The 14648-nt window shown below is 63.4% G+C and overlaps 7 protein-coding genes across 7 annotated transcripts, besides 23 other annotated features; all 7 read left to right on the top strand.

The window, feature by feature from the left end:
* Window positions 1-103: 103 nt before the first annotated feature.
* Window positions 104-128: a microsatellite.
* An 83-nt stretch (window positions 129-211) lies between these two features.
* Window positions 212-284: a sequence feature (GA-rich).
* A 137-nt stretch (window positions 285-421) lies between these two features.
* Window positions 422-3136, top strand: Tco025E_05270 (uncharacterized protein; the record flags this gene model as incomplete). The annotated part of the gene is made up of 1 exon (XM_029372171.1): window positions 422-3136. The coding sequence occupies one exon, from the start codon at window positions 422-424 to the stop codon at window positions 3134-3136; it is 2715 nt and encodes a 904-aa protein (XP_029227709.1).
* Window positions 3137-3232: 96 nt separating this feature from the next.
* Window positions 3233-3307: a sequence feature (GA-rich).
* A 225-nt stretch (window positions 3308-3532) lies between these two features.
* Window positions 3533-3587: a microsatellite.
* Window positions 3588-3689: 102 nt separating this feature from the next.
* Window positions 3690-3711: a microsatellite.
* Window positions 3712-3753: a microsatellite.
* Window positions 3754-3918: 165 nt separating this feature from the next.
* Window positions 3919-3959: a microsatellite.
* Window positions 3960-4019: 60 nt separating this feature from the next.
* Window positions 4020-4466, top strand: Tco025E_05269 (uncharacterized protein; the record flags this gene model as incomplete). Its single annotated transcript, XM_029372170.1, has 1 exon — window positions 4020-4466. One exon carries the CDS (start codon window positions 4020-4022, stop codon window positions 4464-4466), a length of 447 nt encoding a protein of 148 aa, XP_029227708.1.
* A 109-nt stretch (window positions 4467-4575) lies between these two features.
* Window positions 4576-4620: a microsatellite.
* Window positions 4621-4647: 27 nt separating this feature from the next.
* Window positions 4648-4683: a microsatellite.
* Window positions 4684-5198: 515 nt separating this feature from the next.
* Window positions 5199-5221: a microsatellite.
* Window positions 5222-5284: 63 nt separating this feature from the next.
* Window positions 5285-5334: a microsatellite.
* A 61-nt stretch (window positions 5335-5395) lies between these two features.
* Window positions 5396-5418: a microsatellite.
* A 104-nt stretch (window positions 5419-5522) lies between these two features.
* Window positions 5523-5544: a microsatellite.
* Window positions 5545-5687: 143 nt separating this feature from the next.
* On the top strand, window positions 5688-6650 carry Tco025E_05268 (putative mitochondrial glycoprotein; the record flags this gene model as incomplete). The annotated part of the gene is made up of 1 exon (XM_029372169.1): window positions 5688-6650. One exon carries the CDS (start codon window positions 5688-5690, stop codon window positions 6648-6650), a length of 963 nt encoding a protein of 320 aa, XP_029227707.1.
* A 203-nt stretch (window positions 6651-6853) lies between these two features.
* Window positions 6854-6903: a sequence feature (GA-rich).
* Window positions 6904-7001: 98 nt separating this feature from the next.
* On the top strand, window positions 7002-8318 carry Tco025E_05267 (MYND zinc finger (ZnF) domain-like protein; the record flags this gene model as incomplete). Its single annotated transcript, XM_029372168.1, has 1 exon — window positions 7002-8318. One exon carries the CDS (start codon window positions 7002-7004, stop codon window positions 8316-8318), a length of 1317 nt encoding a protein of 438 aa, XP_029227706.1.
* A 19-nt stretch (window positions 8319-8337) lies between these two features.
* Window positions 8338-8376: a microsatellite.
* Window positions 8339-8423: a microsatellite.
* Window positions 8424-8693: 270 nt separating this feature from the next.
* Window positions 8694-8722: a microsatellite.
* Window positions 8723-8894: 172 nt separating this feature from the next.
* Tco025E_05266 (putative vesicle transport protein SFT2B-like) lies at window positions 8895-9401 on the top strand (the record flags this gene model as incomplete). Its single annotated transcript, XM_029372167.1, has 1 exon — window positions 8895-9401. The coding sequence occupies one exon, from the start codon at window positions 8895-8897 to the stop codon at window positions 9399-9401; it is 507 nt and encodes a 168-aa protein (XP_029227705.1).
* Window positions 9402-9818: 417 nt separating this feature from the next.
* Window positions 9819-9849: a microsatellite.
* A 38-nt stretch (window positions 9850-9887) lies between these two features.
* Tco025E_05265 (uncharacterized protein) lies at window positions 9888-12578 on the top strand (the record flags this gene model as incomplete). Its single annotated transcript, XM_029372166.1, has 1 exon — window positions 9888-12578. One exon carries the CDS (start codon window positions 9888-9890, stop codon window positions 12576-12578), a length of 2691 nt encoding a protein of 896 aa, XP_029227704.1.
* A 222-nt stretch (window positions 12579-12800) lies between these two features.
* Window positions 12801-12819: a microsatellite.
* An 89-nt stretch (window positions 12820-12908) lies between these two features.
* Window positions 12909-12936: a microsatellite.
* Window positions 12937-13016: 80 nt separating this feature from the next.
* Window positions 13017-13070: a sequence feature (GA-rich).
* Window positions 13071-13083: 13 nt separating this feature from the next.
* Window positions 13084-13113: a microsatellite.
* Window positions 13114-13236: 123 nt separating this feature from the next.
* On the top strand, window positions 13237-14160 carry Tco025E_05264 (methylthioadenosine phosphorylase; the record flags this gene model as incomplete). Its single annotated transcript, XM_029372165.1, has 1 exon — window positions 13237-14160. The coding sequence occupies one exon, from the start codon at window positions 13237-13239 to the stop codon at window positions 14158-14160; it is 924 nt and encodes a 307-aa protein (XP_029227703.1).
* A 261-nt stretch (window positions 14161-14421) lies between these two features.
* Window positions 14422-14459: a microsatellite.
* Window positions 14460-14648: the final 189 nt, after the last annotated feature.

Here is a 14648-nt window from a genome sequence, read left to right as displayed (position 1 = left end):
TTTGTAGTTCTTTTATATATATATACTTTTCTGCCTGTGTTTTTTTTCGGTCGCTGTTCATGGTGTTTGTTTTGGATGTTGTGGTTCACTTGCACGCCTTTTTTGTTGGCGGTGGCGGTGGTGGTGGTTTTTGCCTTCTTCACGGCTCAAACGTCAGTGGCGTTGCGTGTTTGTGTTTGTGTTTTTCCCTACGCTGGACGGAATACTTCCTTCACTCTCCTTCTACTTCGCCCTCTCCCTCTGTTTCTCTCCCTCTGTTTCTCTCTCTCTCTCTCTCTGTCTCTGTGCGTGCGTGTGCTGCAGGAGCGAGAGCGCAGGAGGGAGCCCCCCGGCCGGCGTCGTTTCTTCGGGTTCCCCTCCCCGCTGCGTGCACCCCGGCGCCGTGGGACCCTGCCGGGGCCACCCGTTCACACCGCCGGCGATGGCGATGGCGATGGCGGCGGCGGCGGCGGCGGACAAAAACGCCGCGCGGGCGACGCCGCCGCGCCCGCCAACTCCGACGACGGCCTCGACGCACGCCGCCGCAGAGCCACACGGTGCGGCGCGTGTGGAGTCCGCACAACGCACGAAGGCCCAACAGCGGCAGCAGCGGCCCCTCCTGCGGACCGTCACACGGCGCCTGGTGTCTGGCGCCGTGCCCTCGCATGCAGGCGGCGCCGCGGAGAGGCCCGGGGCGCGGAGCCGTATGACTCCGCTGCGGCAAACGTTGAGCCCGTCAGCGCGAGCGCCGCCCGCCGCCCCGGCGAAGGCGGGAACCGAGCACGACAACGCAGCCCACGGCAGTGCAACGAAGCGGCGCCGCCCGCAGGTGCCTCCGTGCGGCTTTCGCAAGAGTGCAACGACGCTGGGGTCGAGCCCCGGCAAGCGCGACGCTGCGGGGCGTGAGCCGCTGCGGCGGCAGCTCACATGCAGCCGCGCCGCCTCCCTGCATCACCACTTGCGAGCCGTCGCGAATTCCCCGCCCGAGAAGCGACAGTTCAGCGCAGCGCTGCTTCGTCAAGCAACTCCCACGACGGGAGCTGCCATGGCACTCTCTCCGGCGTCAAAGAAGGCCGCAATTTTGGCCAAGCCGGGTTCACGAGCTACGGCAGCCGGCAAGAAGAACGCTACTCCTTGTGAGAACGCCGCGGGGGCGATGGACCTGCTGCGGCGGCCCCCGTCACTGAAGCCGAGGTCGCATGGAACCCCCACCGCCGCACCGCGTGGGAACGCGACGTCGCTGCGGCCGTGGTACATTCGCCTCACCTCCGCCTCGGCGCACGTTGCCCCCGCCACCAAGCAGTGTGAACGCTCTGCGACGGCAAAGGCGCTACCCACGCCCACACGGAAGCCACGCGTGGCCCTGCGGACGGCGTCTGCGCCCTGCCTTCCGCAACCCACGAGGCGGTTGCAGCGGACGCACACCAGCGACCGCCCCGCGGGAGCCACGCGGGATGCGGCCTCCTCTTCGCTGCACACCGCCGTTGTTCCGGCGCCGCGGACGCGGGTCTCTCGTACCAACTCTGCCCCCAGCCGCGTTGGCGGCCGTGGTGGTGCCGCCCAGGAAGGCAGAAGAAGGACGCCGACGCCGCCATTAGCTCGCGCGCGCGCCGCCGTCCATGGTGGAGCCGTACCGTTTTCTGCGTTTGATCGTCGTGGCGGCGGCGCCGGCAGGCGCACCTCCTCACTCCACTTGAGAGCGCCTGGGGAGGAGGACCAACTCCAGCGACAGAGGAAGACGCAGAAAGGGGCAAAGGATGGGCGGGACGCGGTGGGCGAAGGCGGCGCCGCGCAGCAGAAGCCGGTTCTGAGGAAAGCGCCCCTGCCGATTCGTGGGACGAATAGTACCCTTTGTAGAGAGGCCTCGACGCGAGCGAAGGAGCGTCAACGCATTCGGCAGGAGCACGAACGCTTGGCGGCGGAGGTGCCGCATTTGTCACAGGAGACTTGGTTGGCAATGCGGCGGGAGCTGCAGCGTTTGGTGGAGGTTCGCTCAAAGCGCACCGGCGCGGTCTTGGAATCTCACGCAGAGGCCCCGCACCAGGGCGGCGAGAGGGATCGGCGGCGAGAGGGCATTAGAAAAAATCCCACGGTCGGCGGCATGGCGATGCCGGCGCGGCCCGGCGGGGGCATCCTGCAGCACGCTGGCACCGCCGGAGACGCGGTCGCAACGGAGCCGGCCAGGTCTTTAGAGGGCGCAACGGGGAGCCGCACGGGCGCCCCAGACGGGCCGTGCAACACGGGGGCGGGGCAGGAGGTGGAGGTGGTGGTGGCGGTGGCGGAGGGCGGGTTCTCCTCACCGCACCGTGGGTCGGGGGCGGCCCGGGCGCGGCCGAAGCTCGTCGCTGGCGCAGACAAAAACTTCCGCTCCCCCCCGCGTCATCGCCGCCTGTCCCCCACCGCCGTGCACGGCGAGGGCGCCGCGGCGGGGGCGCACACGGCACCGCCGCACGGTCGGCGAGGGAGCGGGGTAGACGACGACGACGACGAGGACGAGGAGGAGGCGGCGAAGCTGCGAGGCAGCGGCAGTTGCGGGAGCGGCGCCTCCCCCTCCATACGAGCTCCGAGCGCGCTCCTTGACGACGCGGGTGCGGCGTCCGCGTCCTCCACGCCGTGGCTGCGCCGTGGCGACGCAGCCGCGTCGGACGACGACGCCGCCTCCCCCAGCGTCCTCCCACCGCAGCGGAGGAACTCCCCAACATCCACGAGGCGGCGGTCAGTCCGGCGGAGGGCAAAGGCGCCTGTCTTGAACTTCTGCCGCACGCGCAGCACACCGCGCCGGTCCTACTCTGCCACATCCCCCGTGCGGCGCCACCGCGGAGTGTGGGATAGATCGAACTCGAAACGCTTCGCTGCGTCGCGAAACGCCAGGGGTGGTGGCCGAGGCGACGGCGTCGTCGTGCTATCCTCCGACATGCTCGTGGCTCTCTACGCCACCATCCACGGGACGGCCGACGGCAACAGCGGCGGCGGCGGCGGCGGCGGCGGCCCTTGCGCGCAACGCCGCGGCAGGCGCAGTTTGCCGCATCTCCCCACTGCGAGAACACTTAACTACGAGGACAGTGCATCGACAAGGATGACGACAACGACGACGAAGGCGGTGGCCGTCGCCCCAATTTCAGCGGGGTGGAAGTTGCGTGGGCAAAGTGCCCGGTAGAAGTTGCAATGCGGCGTCCTGCACGCGACGTCGTTGGAGGAAAGGGACGTTGGCGGAGCAATGAGTTTTGTAGCAGGCAATACGTACTGTGTGTGTTTGCTTTTTCTCTTTCTTTTTCTCGCTCCATGTACGTCTTTCTCTTACTTGCTCTCTTTCGCGTTTTATTTTCTTGTCAGTGTCCAATGTTGTCGGGGGCCAATTCCGCCGCCGCGGCAAGCCCTGCGTCACCCCTCCGCTGGCGGCGAGTGGAGTGCGCAGATGGTGATTGTGGTGGTGTTGATGAGGTTTCTCATACACGCAATCTTTGTTTCTTTTTTTTCCCCCTCCCCCCTGGGTGTGGTGGAGTTTGAATAACCCTCTGTACTTCCATCAATAGCCGGGCGCGGCGAGCCAAATAGAGGGAGAGAAAGAGAAAGACACACACACGCACGCAGAAAGAGATAGAGAGAGAACCCAAGGGAAAGAGACTTCTGAAGGGGAGGAATGTGTGACTCTGGGCACCTTCCAAGTGTGCGCGTTTGTTTGCTTGACTCTTCCGCTGCCCTTGCACTCCCTTCTTCTGTCTTCTTCTTCTTTTGTTTGGTTGGTTGGTTGGTTGGCTGGCTGGCTGTTTGTTTTTTTTTTTGGCCTTCGCAGTAGAGTCGTGTACGCTATAAGCCGTCACTATCCAAGTACTACTCGTAGTCGTAGCAGTCGTAGCAGCACCTTTGGTGAGTCCTCATTGAGAGCACTTGCTGTGCGTTTTTGTACTTGTTTGCGTGTTTTTTTTTTGCGGTTGCCGCCACAACAAACAAACAAACACACACGCACACAGCAGACACACGTATAATATAATATATATTATACCCCCGGTGCAGGCAGAAAGCAAGTAAGTTGTGTCGGGATGCTTGCCACCGTGCTTCGTCGCAGTGGTCAGGAGGCGTCCGCCGCCGCCGGGCACCACGCCATCGCCCCTGTTGCCGCCATTGATCGTGCCGCGCCGTACACGCGCTTCAGCACGCTCCGGCTTCACGCCCATACCGAGCCAAACTTCCGCGCGCGGCCCGCCGGCTGGCGCGGGTGGCGCGACAAGAAACTGCAGGACCCGTACGCGCCCTTCGTGATGCAGTCGCCGCTCCGCCATGTGGACCGGCAGGGCGCGGGCATTTGGTTTGGCATGGGGCATTTTGCGCTGAAGAACTTCTTCGGCATCTGTCACTGGCGCTTTGCCCTGCGGCTAGCCTTCTGGGGCGTGGGCGGCTGGGCCTTCTCCCTCGGCACCTACGCGCTCCGCATGCACCGCAACGGATGGGAGTGGAAGAACCGCGGCGCCGTCTTCGCGATGGACTAAGCCCTTTGTTATTGCTTGTTTTTTGTGTTTTTGCCTTTGCCGGGAACCAGGCGAGGACCGGCAGCGACGAAGGACTTGTGAAGGGAAATAGCAGTAGTAGTAGCACTCCAAGAACAAAAAGAGAACAACAAAAAAAAAAAGAAGAAACAGAAAAGGGGGTGTGGGGAAATATTTATATATTTTGTGTGTGTGGTTGTTGTTGTTTTTTTTTTTATTGAGTAGAAGGAAGGAATGGGGAGGGAACGCGTGCACCTGCAACGTGTGTGCGGGTGTCTGCGGTTCCCTTTTCCAGGGAGAGGGGGGGTGCGTAGTGGAAACGAAAGAGGCCGAAAGGAAGAGATCGAGCGAAGCGGGAAGGAAAAGAGGAGGCGGCCTGATATTTTTTTTGTAGTCGTGGGTACGGTACTTGGCTGCAACGTGCGTGTTTGTCGCAGGAGGAGGAAGAGGCTGGGAGAGCGGAGTGAGGCAGGGCGGGGTGTGGGGCTCTGTCGTGTGCTGCGGGGTCCAAGTGGCAAGAGAGAGAGAGAGAGGACGGGCCCTACACACGCACACACACAGTAATTCACTGTCCCTGCGCACGGCGACACACTCATCTTGTGTGCGTACGGAGAGAGGCGGGCACAATTCACGGGCTGCCCGCATCTGTAATGCAAGTACAAATGTTTGTGGCTGTGTCTGTGGGGGAAGTGGCTCCTGCGGCATGTGCTGCGTGAAACTCTTCCGAATGCGTACACAGACAGACAGACAGACACACACAAAAATGCACACTTATGACTATTGACTTTGCGCGGCTATTTACCTATCTTCATGAAGTAGAAATATATATATATATATATAGATATGTGTGTGTGTGTGCACATATATATATGCGTATAGCTACTGTCTACTTTACGTGATTGTCTATAGATGGATGCATATATGTCATTGTTTTCTTCTTCTTCTTTTTTTTCTTTGCTATTTTTCTCATGTGTCCCCACCCCACCCCTCCCTGCGGCTGCACTCATGAAATGAGAGTGTGGGGTACCTTGGAAGCGCATTACCGCTAGCATTCGTGTGTATATATTTATATATATATATACAGTAAGCGGGGGGAGTTGAGCATTTCCCTGTACGCATTCTACAGGGGTAACTTGGCATCGTCACAGAGACTAGACAGTGCGTGAGGTAGCAAGAGAGAGGTAGCGAGGGGGGGGGCGTACTTGTCGTGCAATGCGGCCCTGCATGCGGGTTGTGCGCCACAGGCGGGTTGCCACTTCCGCCACCCCCGTGCGTCTTCTGCGATCGGCGGCGCTGGCGTCATCGTGGCCGCGGCTGCAGCAACACGCACGCCGTTTCATGACTGACGGTGGTCTAAACGACAACGACGGCGGCGGCGGCGGCGGCGGCGACGATGCGGGGGGTGTTTCCGGTGGAGTGTCGCTGCCGCGTAGCGCGCTGCCGCCGTCCGACTTCCCCGAGCGGAGTTTTCTCAAGTGCATCGAGAAGGAGATGCAGGACGAGGCGCTGCGGCTGGACAAGGAGGAGGGGGCACCGCCGCCGCCGTCCGGATGGGAGATGTACCACGCGCCGGGGACCAGCGTCTTCTACGGCCGGCGTTGGTGGCTGCCGCCGACGCCTGTCGCCCCGGCGGGGCCGCGTGGGATGGAGCGGCACACGATCCGCGTGCAGCTCACCACGCGGGATCCCTCGCTTGACCCCGAGTGCGACGTGCGGGGCGAGCACTTCCCCTTCTCCCTCTTTGTGCAACGCGGCGTGGGCGGCGCCGGGGGAGTGGCGGAGGAGCGCGGTCTGTACGAGCAGAGCATCGAGGTGCGGGCCGACTTTGTGGAGGGGGAGTTGGTTGTCGACCACGTTGTCTTTCACGGCACACACGCGCCCGCCGCGATGGCCAGCTCTCCCGCACGCCCCCACAGCCAGAAAGCGGAGCCCCATAACGCGGGCAGCACCGCCTCGCCGCCTGCCCTGACAGAGGCCGAGGTGCAGTACAACAACCTCTTTGGCGGCTACCCCGGGCCGAACCTGGACGAGGTGGAGGAGGAGGTGCTCGACGGGATACAGGCGTGGCTCGCGGAGCGCTGCATCGACGACCAGTTTGGGGAGTTCGTTGGCCAGTACTCGGTGTGGGTGGAACAGATGGAGTACGAGCGCTGGCTGCGGCAGCTGCGTGATTTTGTGGCCGCGTAAGCGGAGAGAGAGGGAGTCACGCGGCAAAGGGAGGGAGGGAGGGGAGACATGTCGCGCCGGTGCGGTGGAAGACCACGTCACCGTGTGTTTCTCTCTTTTTACTCTCTGCGGCTGGAGAGGGCGAGATATATTTGTAATGTATGTGTGGGCAGAAGGGGATATGCCTCTGGTACGTGAGAGGGCGGCGGTGGCGTGCGATGCAGTTCCTCTTCTCTTTCTCCTCCTCCCTCTCATTCTCTCCTTCTCTCTCCCTGTGATGCCAGCGACTAGCCACAGGAAAGGGCGGAGGAGGAGGGGGAGAACGTCGTGGGCGGAGTGACTCCAGACAGCGCGCGGAGTGAGAGCCCTCCGATGCCGTCGCAGAAGAGAAGCGCCGCGGCTCCGCCGCCGCCGCCGCCCCGGCCCGATCCGGTGACGCTCGACCACATCTACGACCGCCTGACGCGGCAGGACGTGGCGATGGAGGAGCGGGCGTACTACCTGGTCGCCCTCAGCACCGTCGCCTTCCACCCGAGTGTGAAGCTGTTTTTCTTTGAGCGCACGCCCGTGCACCCGGCCGCCGCCGGCGGCGAGGCGGAGGCCGCTTTAGTGGCGGAGGCAAACACCCGGCGTCGCGAGGCGGTGCTGCGGGGCATCGCCTTTTTCCTCGCCCAGCGCAACAGTGCGGTGGTGCGGGAGTGTCGCTGGGAGACGGTCGCGCTGCTGGGGGAGTTGTGCCGCCTCGAGAGCCTCACGCCGCTGCGCCCCGGCGGCCACGCCAAGGCGGCCCTCGGCGCCACCTCTGCGCTTTCCCCGCAGCAGGAGGTGGTGGAGAAGGTCAACCGCTACGCGCGCGCCAACCTCGAGTTCCTCGCACGGCTGCCGTGGTTCGTCCCGGCCGTGCAGGAGCTCATTGGGGCTGAGCCAGCCGAGGGAGGCGCCGCTGCACCGCCCTCCTCCTCCTCCGCTGCGGCGGCGGCGGCGGCCCCGGTGGCCGTTCGACGTGCCGCGCGGCAGCGGGGTGCGGGCGACAGCAACGCCACCACCACCACAATTACCGGCGACGACGGCGACGACGCAGCGGGTGTCCGCGAGACGGACGAGGACGTGCGCATTGCGCTGAAGGACCTCCTGGCGGCCCTCCCGGAAGTTCGGCGCGAGGACGGGGCGGCGGGGGCGTCCGTTGTGTGGTCCGCCGCCAGCGTGGATCAGGCACACGACTTGATGTTTCTTGACGCCTCCACGACGATGCTGCACCTCATCCCGCTTGTCACCCGCAGCAGTCATCGGCAGTGTGCCCACTGCGAAAAACGCGCCGCTGCCGCCAGCGACGGCGGCGGCGACGGCGGTGCCCTGCTGCGCTGTGGCAGTTGCAAGGCGGTCTACTACTGCGATGCGGCGTGCCAGCGGGCCCACTGGGCCGCCGCCCACCGTGTGCCGTGCCGGAGCTACAAGCAGCAGGCGGAGGACATTATGGCGCAGTACGCGGCGATGAACAAGTGGCCGCACGGCGGTAGCAGGCGGAAGGCGCAGCAGCAGCAGGAGGCCGCGGTGGCGGTGCTGGAGGTGCCGCTGGAACCCTCCCTCTTTTACGAGACACGCCGGTACTTGTACGACCACCGCGACTCCTCCTTTGCGGAGGTGTCATTTATGGACTACTTCATGAAGTACACGGTTCGCGGAAATTAACGCGAGCGCGCGCATGCTCGAGAAAGAGAGAAAAAAAGAGAGCAGAGGGCGAGAGGGAAGGGCCGGAAAAAAAGGATGGAAGGAGGACGAAAGAAAAAAAAAAGAGTGAAGGTGGGGGCGCACACAAGTATGAGGGTTTGTGCAGCCACCCGAAGGCGAGCCCCACGACACGGTGGGGCATAACCGATAAGTAATAACACAGAAGGCGGGAAGGGAAGAGAGAGTCGAGTAAGACATTGAAGTGGCGTGAGACTGGCCTGCATGGGGCGTGGACGGAGTGGCGGCGGCAGGGGAGGCGCACACGCCCACTGTTCCTGTGTACGTGTATGCATGTTCATCACTGCGTGTGCGGCCGCCTGCTGGATGCGGCTGCCTTCCCTCACCCACTCGCTCACTCACTCACTTTTCCCGCGTCTGTGTCTCGCAAGGAGGGAGACTTTTTCTGTTGAGCGCAGGGAAGGCACACGGGTTTCCGTTGCGCGTGTGCTAAAGAGGCAGGTAGCTCACACCGACGAAGGAAGGGGGCAGAGGAAGTAGCAAGGAACAAAACCGGAGGGAATTGGGGTGGGTAGCCACATGGACAAGCTGACGAGCGTTGTGAGTGTTGTGTCCAACAGCGGGGTGGGCTCCGCGTTGGGGGAGGCGGGCGTCATTGAGGCGCGGGACTCGGAGTCCCTCTGCCCCTCGCTCTCCTGGAAGCACCGGCTGATTGGCTGCGGCTGCTGCGTCGGCCTCGGCATGCTCTTCTCGCTGCTCAGCTTCATTGCCATTCTTCAGCTGGACCTCGTCCTCTTTAGTGTTCTCTTCTCCTTCGGCAACGTCGTCGCGATTGCGGGGCTGCTGTTCCTCGCCGGCCCCATGGCGCAGCTGCGGCGCATGTTTGACGAGAAGCGGTGGATCGCGACGACGGTGTACCTCGTCTTCATCGTCCTCACGCTTGTCTGCGCCCTCGCGCTGCACAACGCCCTGCTGGTGCTGGTGTGCTGCCTGGTGCAGATCGGGGCGATGGTGTGGTACGTGCTGTCGTACATTCCCTTCGCGAGAGATGCGGTGAAGTCGTGCTTCGGCCGCCTCACGCGGTAGCAGCCGCAACCCACAGGACTATTGGCCGACATGTTTATATATATATATGCGTATTTGCATGTATGCACGCGCACAGGCGTGTGAAGGGAGCGGCGGTGGAAGCACAGTGAGGCAAAAGAATTTTTTTTAAAAAAAATTAAAGAAGCTGCGGGACTTGGGCACGAGGGCCGCGTCGTACGGCAGCGCGGGGGAGGCCCTCCCCTGATTCCCCCTCCAGGTGTTCTTCTCTTTTTTTTTTTTGCGTGCACGACTCGCTGCGAGCGCGGGCGCCAACGCGCGGGATTCACAGGAACGGTGGGCCTCCTGCCACTTGATGCCTCTTACTTCCTTTATTTTTTGTTTTTCTCGCTCTTCACCTCCGCCCCCCTCTGCACCGCACCACAGCACAAGGAAGGAACGCAACGGGAGCGTGTGTGTGAGAGAGAGAAAGAGAGAGGGAGAGGGAGAGGGCGCGCGCACGAGGCAAACGGCGTGAGGCGAAGTGACATGGGCAGCCACGCAAGGAAGGGGCATAAGCCCAAGTCGCGCGGGGCAAAACCCAGCACGCGGCATGCCGCTGACGACAGCGGCGCCGCCGCCAGTCATGCGTCCCCGGCCGTGGCGCCGCCGCCGCCGCCGGCTCCCCCGTGTGTGGCGAAGCTAACTTCACCGGACTGGAACGTGGTGGAGGAGGGTTGCGCGGATGTGGCAGCCTTCGCGCTGCAGCCCTCGCAGCACGCAAACCTGTCGGCCCACGGCGTGCCGCAGCGGCTCGCTGAGGTTCTCTTCGCCGCGGCCGCACCCGCGTCGGCCGGCCAGCCACATGGAACCGACGTCCAGGCCCCACCACCGCGGCAGTCTCATTGCGGGGCGCTTTACCTGCGGACGGCCGCCGCGGAGGCCCTGCGAAACTTCGTGGTAAACGGCCTCGAGGACGCCGTGGTGGACGCGCTGGCGGCCTCTACCTTTCCCGTTTGTGGGGCACAGCAACAGCCGGGCGAGGGAGGACGTGTCGCTTTCCGCGACGGCCTGGTCGCGCTCCTTACGACCACGTGGGACGCGGTGCAGAAGGCACGCCGGGATGCGCCGCTGGCCCCGCCCGCGGTTGCGCAAGACGACGACGACGACGACGACGCCGCCGCCGCCCCTGCCGAGGGCGACGGGGTGGAGGGGTGTAACACGCGTGGGGGTCTTCGCCACGCGCCGTTCGTGATCGCCGCCCGCGCCCTGGAAGAGGTGCTGCAGCTGATCGCGGTCTGCGTGGAGGGGTGTGAGCAGGTGGCGGAGGCCTTCTCCGCCCCGCATGTTCTGCACACGCTACTCTCCCTGCTGGGGGCGACAACCGGCGTCGTCTGGGAGACGCTGCGGCACCCCGCACAGCTCTACCAAGCCACCGTGGAGACTGGCGTGCTGTGGCTGCGGCAGTACAAGCGACGTGAGGCGGAGCTCTTGGCGGCCGTGGCGGTGGCGGGGAGTGAGGTGCTGCACGTGTTGAGTGACGAGAACGCGGCGCTGGCCGCGCTGCTGCAATCGCCTGAGATGATGGCGTCGCATCAGGCGTTCCTCACAGACTCCCTTGACGCGACCGCGATCATGGCGTGGCTGCGGGAGGAGGCGGCACTTGCGCCGTCGTCGTCGTCTCCTCCTCCTTCTTCTTCTTCGGCGGCTGCGGCAGAGGAAGAAGAAGCAGGGGAAGATGACGCGCTGCTGTCCGCCGGCCGACAGAACATCCTCTATCAGCTCTGCGAGGTCTCGCTGCGGGTGCAGGGGACACTTATGAACGCCGTCCCCAGCACGGCGAACGCCGCCCGAGTGCTGCCGCTGGTGGTGGCGGTGTTAGATGCCCACCCGCCCCACAATGAGTGGCGCCGCACGGTGCCGCTGCTGCTGCAGGAGTGTACCTTGCGGGAGGAGCACCGTGCCGTTCTCGTGCAGCGTGCCTTGTGGCGGCTGCGGTGTGATCAGGCGGCGGTAAACGTGCTGCATACCACCGTGGACACCATCTGCGGCCTCAACGAGGCCGACGCCGATGATGAGACGGCGTTCCAGCAAAACCCGCAGGCAGGCCTGCTGTACAGCACAAACGCGATGTACGTCGTGGGCAAGCTGATGAGGGACGCCCTGCGACTGCCCACAGACGTTAACAGTAATAACAGTAACATAAACGCTAACAGCGACGCCGCGCACGTCGCCGCCTCCGGCCCTGTGAACTGTGAGGACGACGTCGTGGTGGAGCGGGCACTACGCGCCGCCGCTGGCACCTCTGGCACCGGCGGCCTCATCACCAAACTTCAGCTGCTGGTGCTCTCCAACGAGGTGGGGGTGTGGAGCCTGGCCAACACGCTGTTGATGATGGTCCCCTGGTCGGGCCTCGGCGAGGAGCCGGCCCACATCTGGCGCGCCATCATGCACGCCCTCGGCCTGCGCTCGCAGCTCCTTGCGGAGGCGGCAGCAGCAGCGGCAGGAGACGCCAACGGAGCGACTACCGTGATGGGGGTGACGCCGGCGGCCATGAATTTGCTGCGACTGCAGCTTGAGTCGCTCGTGCAGATGTTGTGGACGCTGCAGCGAAAGCAGGCGGCAGCCGCGGGTGGCCCGCTGCAGGTCACAAACTTGCTCGCCGCCGCCGCGTCCGACATGGACGTCGTGACGCGACTGGCGTGGGACCCCCACGCCACGCCGCTGCAGAAGCAGGCCTGCGTGGGGGTGGTGTGTGCCATGTGCGCCTCCTTCAAGAGCGCCGAGTCCACCGGTGCGGCGGCACGCTTTGCACTCGGCGTCATGCAGGTAGATGAGGCACTTCAGAGCGCCTCGGCGGCCGCTTGCGCGCCGCCGGCAGCAGCCGCGAAGGACGAGAACGGCGCGGCGGGGCGACGGTGGGTGGCGAGCGTCACCGCCACCGACGCGCTGTGGCGCGTGCGCTGCGAGGCCTCCAACCACCTCATGGACCTCTTCCTTGACGAGACGCACGACGACGCCGTGTACGTCCCTCTCCGCGTGCACGCGGCCCTGAAGTCGTTCCTTGGCCTCTTTCAGGCGTACCTGAGGCGGCGCCAGCAGGTGGTGCGGGAGGCGCAGCGGAACTACCGCGTCACCCTCCCCGACGTCGAGGACGCAGCGCACTGGCGCGAGGTCGCCGAGAACCTCTCCGCCTTCTTAGACTACAAGACACAGCACATTGGACGCCAGCGCCTGTGAGCGACGCCGCCGGGCGGTGCGGCAAACCGCGGTTGCGCAGGGAGGAGAAACAAATTGTGCCGCCGGAGGCGGGAGGGAACGTGTTTCTTTGCGTGCGGAAGGGTAGAGAGACAGAAAAATAAAGAAAAAAAAGAGTGACGAGTAAATACAACAAGTGGAGGAGCTGGGGGGGGGAATGAAAATGGCAAAACATGTTTTATGCGCTTGATGACCGACAAGCAAAGAGAGAGAGAGAGGGAGACGCAACCCACCCACAGAGAAAGTAAAAGATATGGAAAGAGGAAGGAAAACTGGCGGGGAACTGGCGAGTGACGTCATCGGCGCATACAGGTTTGTGTGTGTGTGTGTGGGGCGTGTGCACGGACACGTTGTGCCTGTGGACTGCACAACAGAGAGAGGGAGCGAGACACTGACTGACTGGCATGCACTCTTCATTCATCTCCTCCTCCCTTTCTACCTATTTGTTTCTCCTTGTCTCTCTCTCCCTCTCTCCCACGCTGCCGCCGTGTGTGTGTGTGTGTGTGTGTGTGTGTGTCTAGTGGAAGGCCCATCAGCCACTGTGCGCGAGACATATATCGTTACAACTTAACGCGGTGGGGATTGAATCAAAGCATCCGTACGATTTTGCAGCAGAAGCAGCCACCTCGTCGTCCACGCCATGTCGCACTGCAGCAACCCACACGGAAGCCCCGTGCTCGTTGGCGTCATGGGCGGATCGGGCGTCTACCAACTGCACACCCTGGCCGACGCAAAGTACTACGCCATCGACACCCCCTTTGGGCGACCGAGCGCCGAGGTCTGCGTGGCGACGGTCGGGGGCGTCGCCTGCGCCTTCCTGCCGCGCCACGGCGTGGGGCACACGCTGAACCCGACGGAAGTGAACTACCGCGCCAACGTGTACGCAATGAAGCTGCTCGGGGTGCGCTACCTCATCGCCATCAACGCCGTTGGCTCGCTTGACAGCGCCTACCAGCCTGGCGATCTCGTGCTGGTGGACCAAGTCATCGACCGCACCACGGCACGCAAGTCGACCTTCTTTGAGAACGGCCTCGTCGTCCACTGCGAATTTGCCTACCCGACGTCGCAGGCCTTTCGCGCCCTCTCCCGTGAAGTCTTGCACCGCACCTTTCCCGGCCTCGCCGAGGGGACGGAGCGGTGGCGGCTGCACGAAAGCGGCACCATTGTCACGATGGAGGGGCCGCAGTTCAGCAGCAAGGCAGAGTCCCTCATGAACAAGCAGCTGGGCGGCCACCTGATTGGCATGACGACGGCGCCGGAGGCGAAGCTGGCACGCGAGGCAGAGATGGCGTACCTCGTCATTGCCATGGTGACGGACATGGATGCCTGGAGCGACGCCCCGCACGTTGTTGGGTCGCAGGTGCAGGAGACGATGGCGCGCAATGTCGAGAAGACGCGGAAGTCGTCCCTGGAGATCATCACTGCCGTGGGCGCCGCCCCCTTCACCGACCCCGCGCACAGCGTGCTGCAGAACTCCATTACCACCTCCCCCTCAGCCATAACGAAGGAGGTGCGGGAGCGACTCGCGCTGCTCCTGGCAAACTATCCGCACCTCGCCCCATGACCAGTGGAACGTGCGCTAAAGTGTCCACCTGCGTGCTTTCACGCCTTACGCTATCTAAGTAGAGAGAGCGCGCGGGGAGGGGAGGCAACTGGGGAGAGGAGTGGAAAATACGCAGGCGAGCAAAAGCGAGGAGGGCGGCTGAGTCGGCTGTATCTATTGTCTGTCTAGCAGGATGAGCCATTGTTGCGTCATTATTTATTTAACCTATTCCTGCACATGTGTGTGCGTGTGCGTCTTTTCGAGGGAGGCAAAGAGGGTGCGAGAGAGAAGGATAAAGAAGGAAGAAAGAAAAAAAGAAGCGGGGGGGGGAGGGGCGGCGGTAGCAACATGAAGGGGTCAAGCGGGAGGAAACGATAAAAAAAAAGGTAGAGGAGTAGGATGCTTTTATTTGTACCTGGACACCTCTTCCCTCCTCTCGTGTGCTGCAAGGATGGGCGCACTCTCTACATTTAGTGATTTGTTTTGTATGTTTTTTCCCCTCTCTCTCT

Source organism: Trypanosoma conorhini (assembly GCF_003719485.1).
Source record: "Trypanosoma conorhini strain 025E chromosome Unknown Tco_14.4_contig_00300, whole genome shotgun sequence".
NCBI lineage: Eukaryota > Euglenozoa > Kinetoplastea > Trypanosomatida > Trypanosomatidae > Trypanosoma > Trypanosoma conorhini.
Note: the sequence above shows the minus strand (reverse complement) of the source record. Positions and strands in the feature narration are given on the sequence as shown.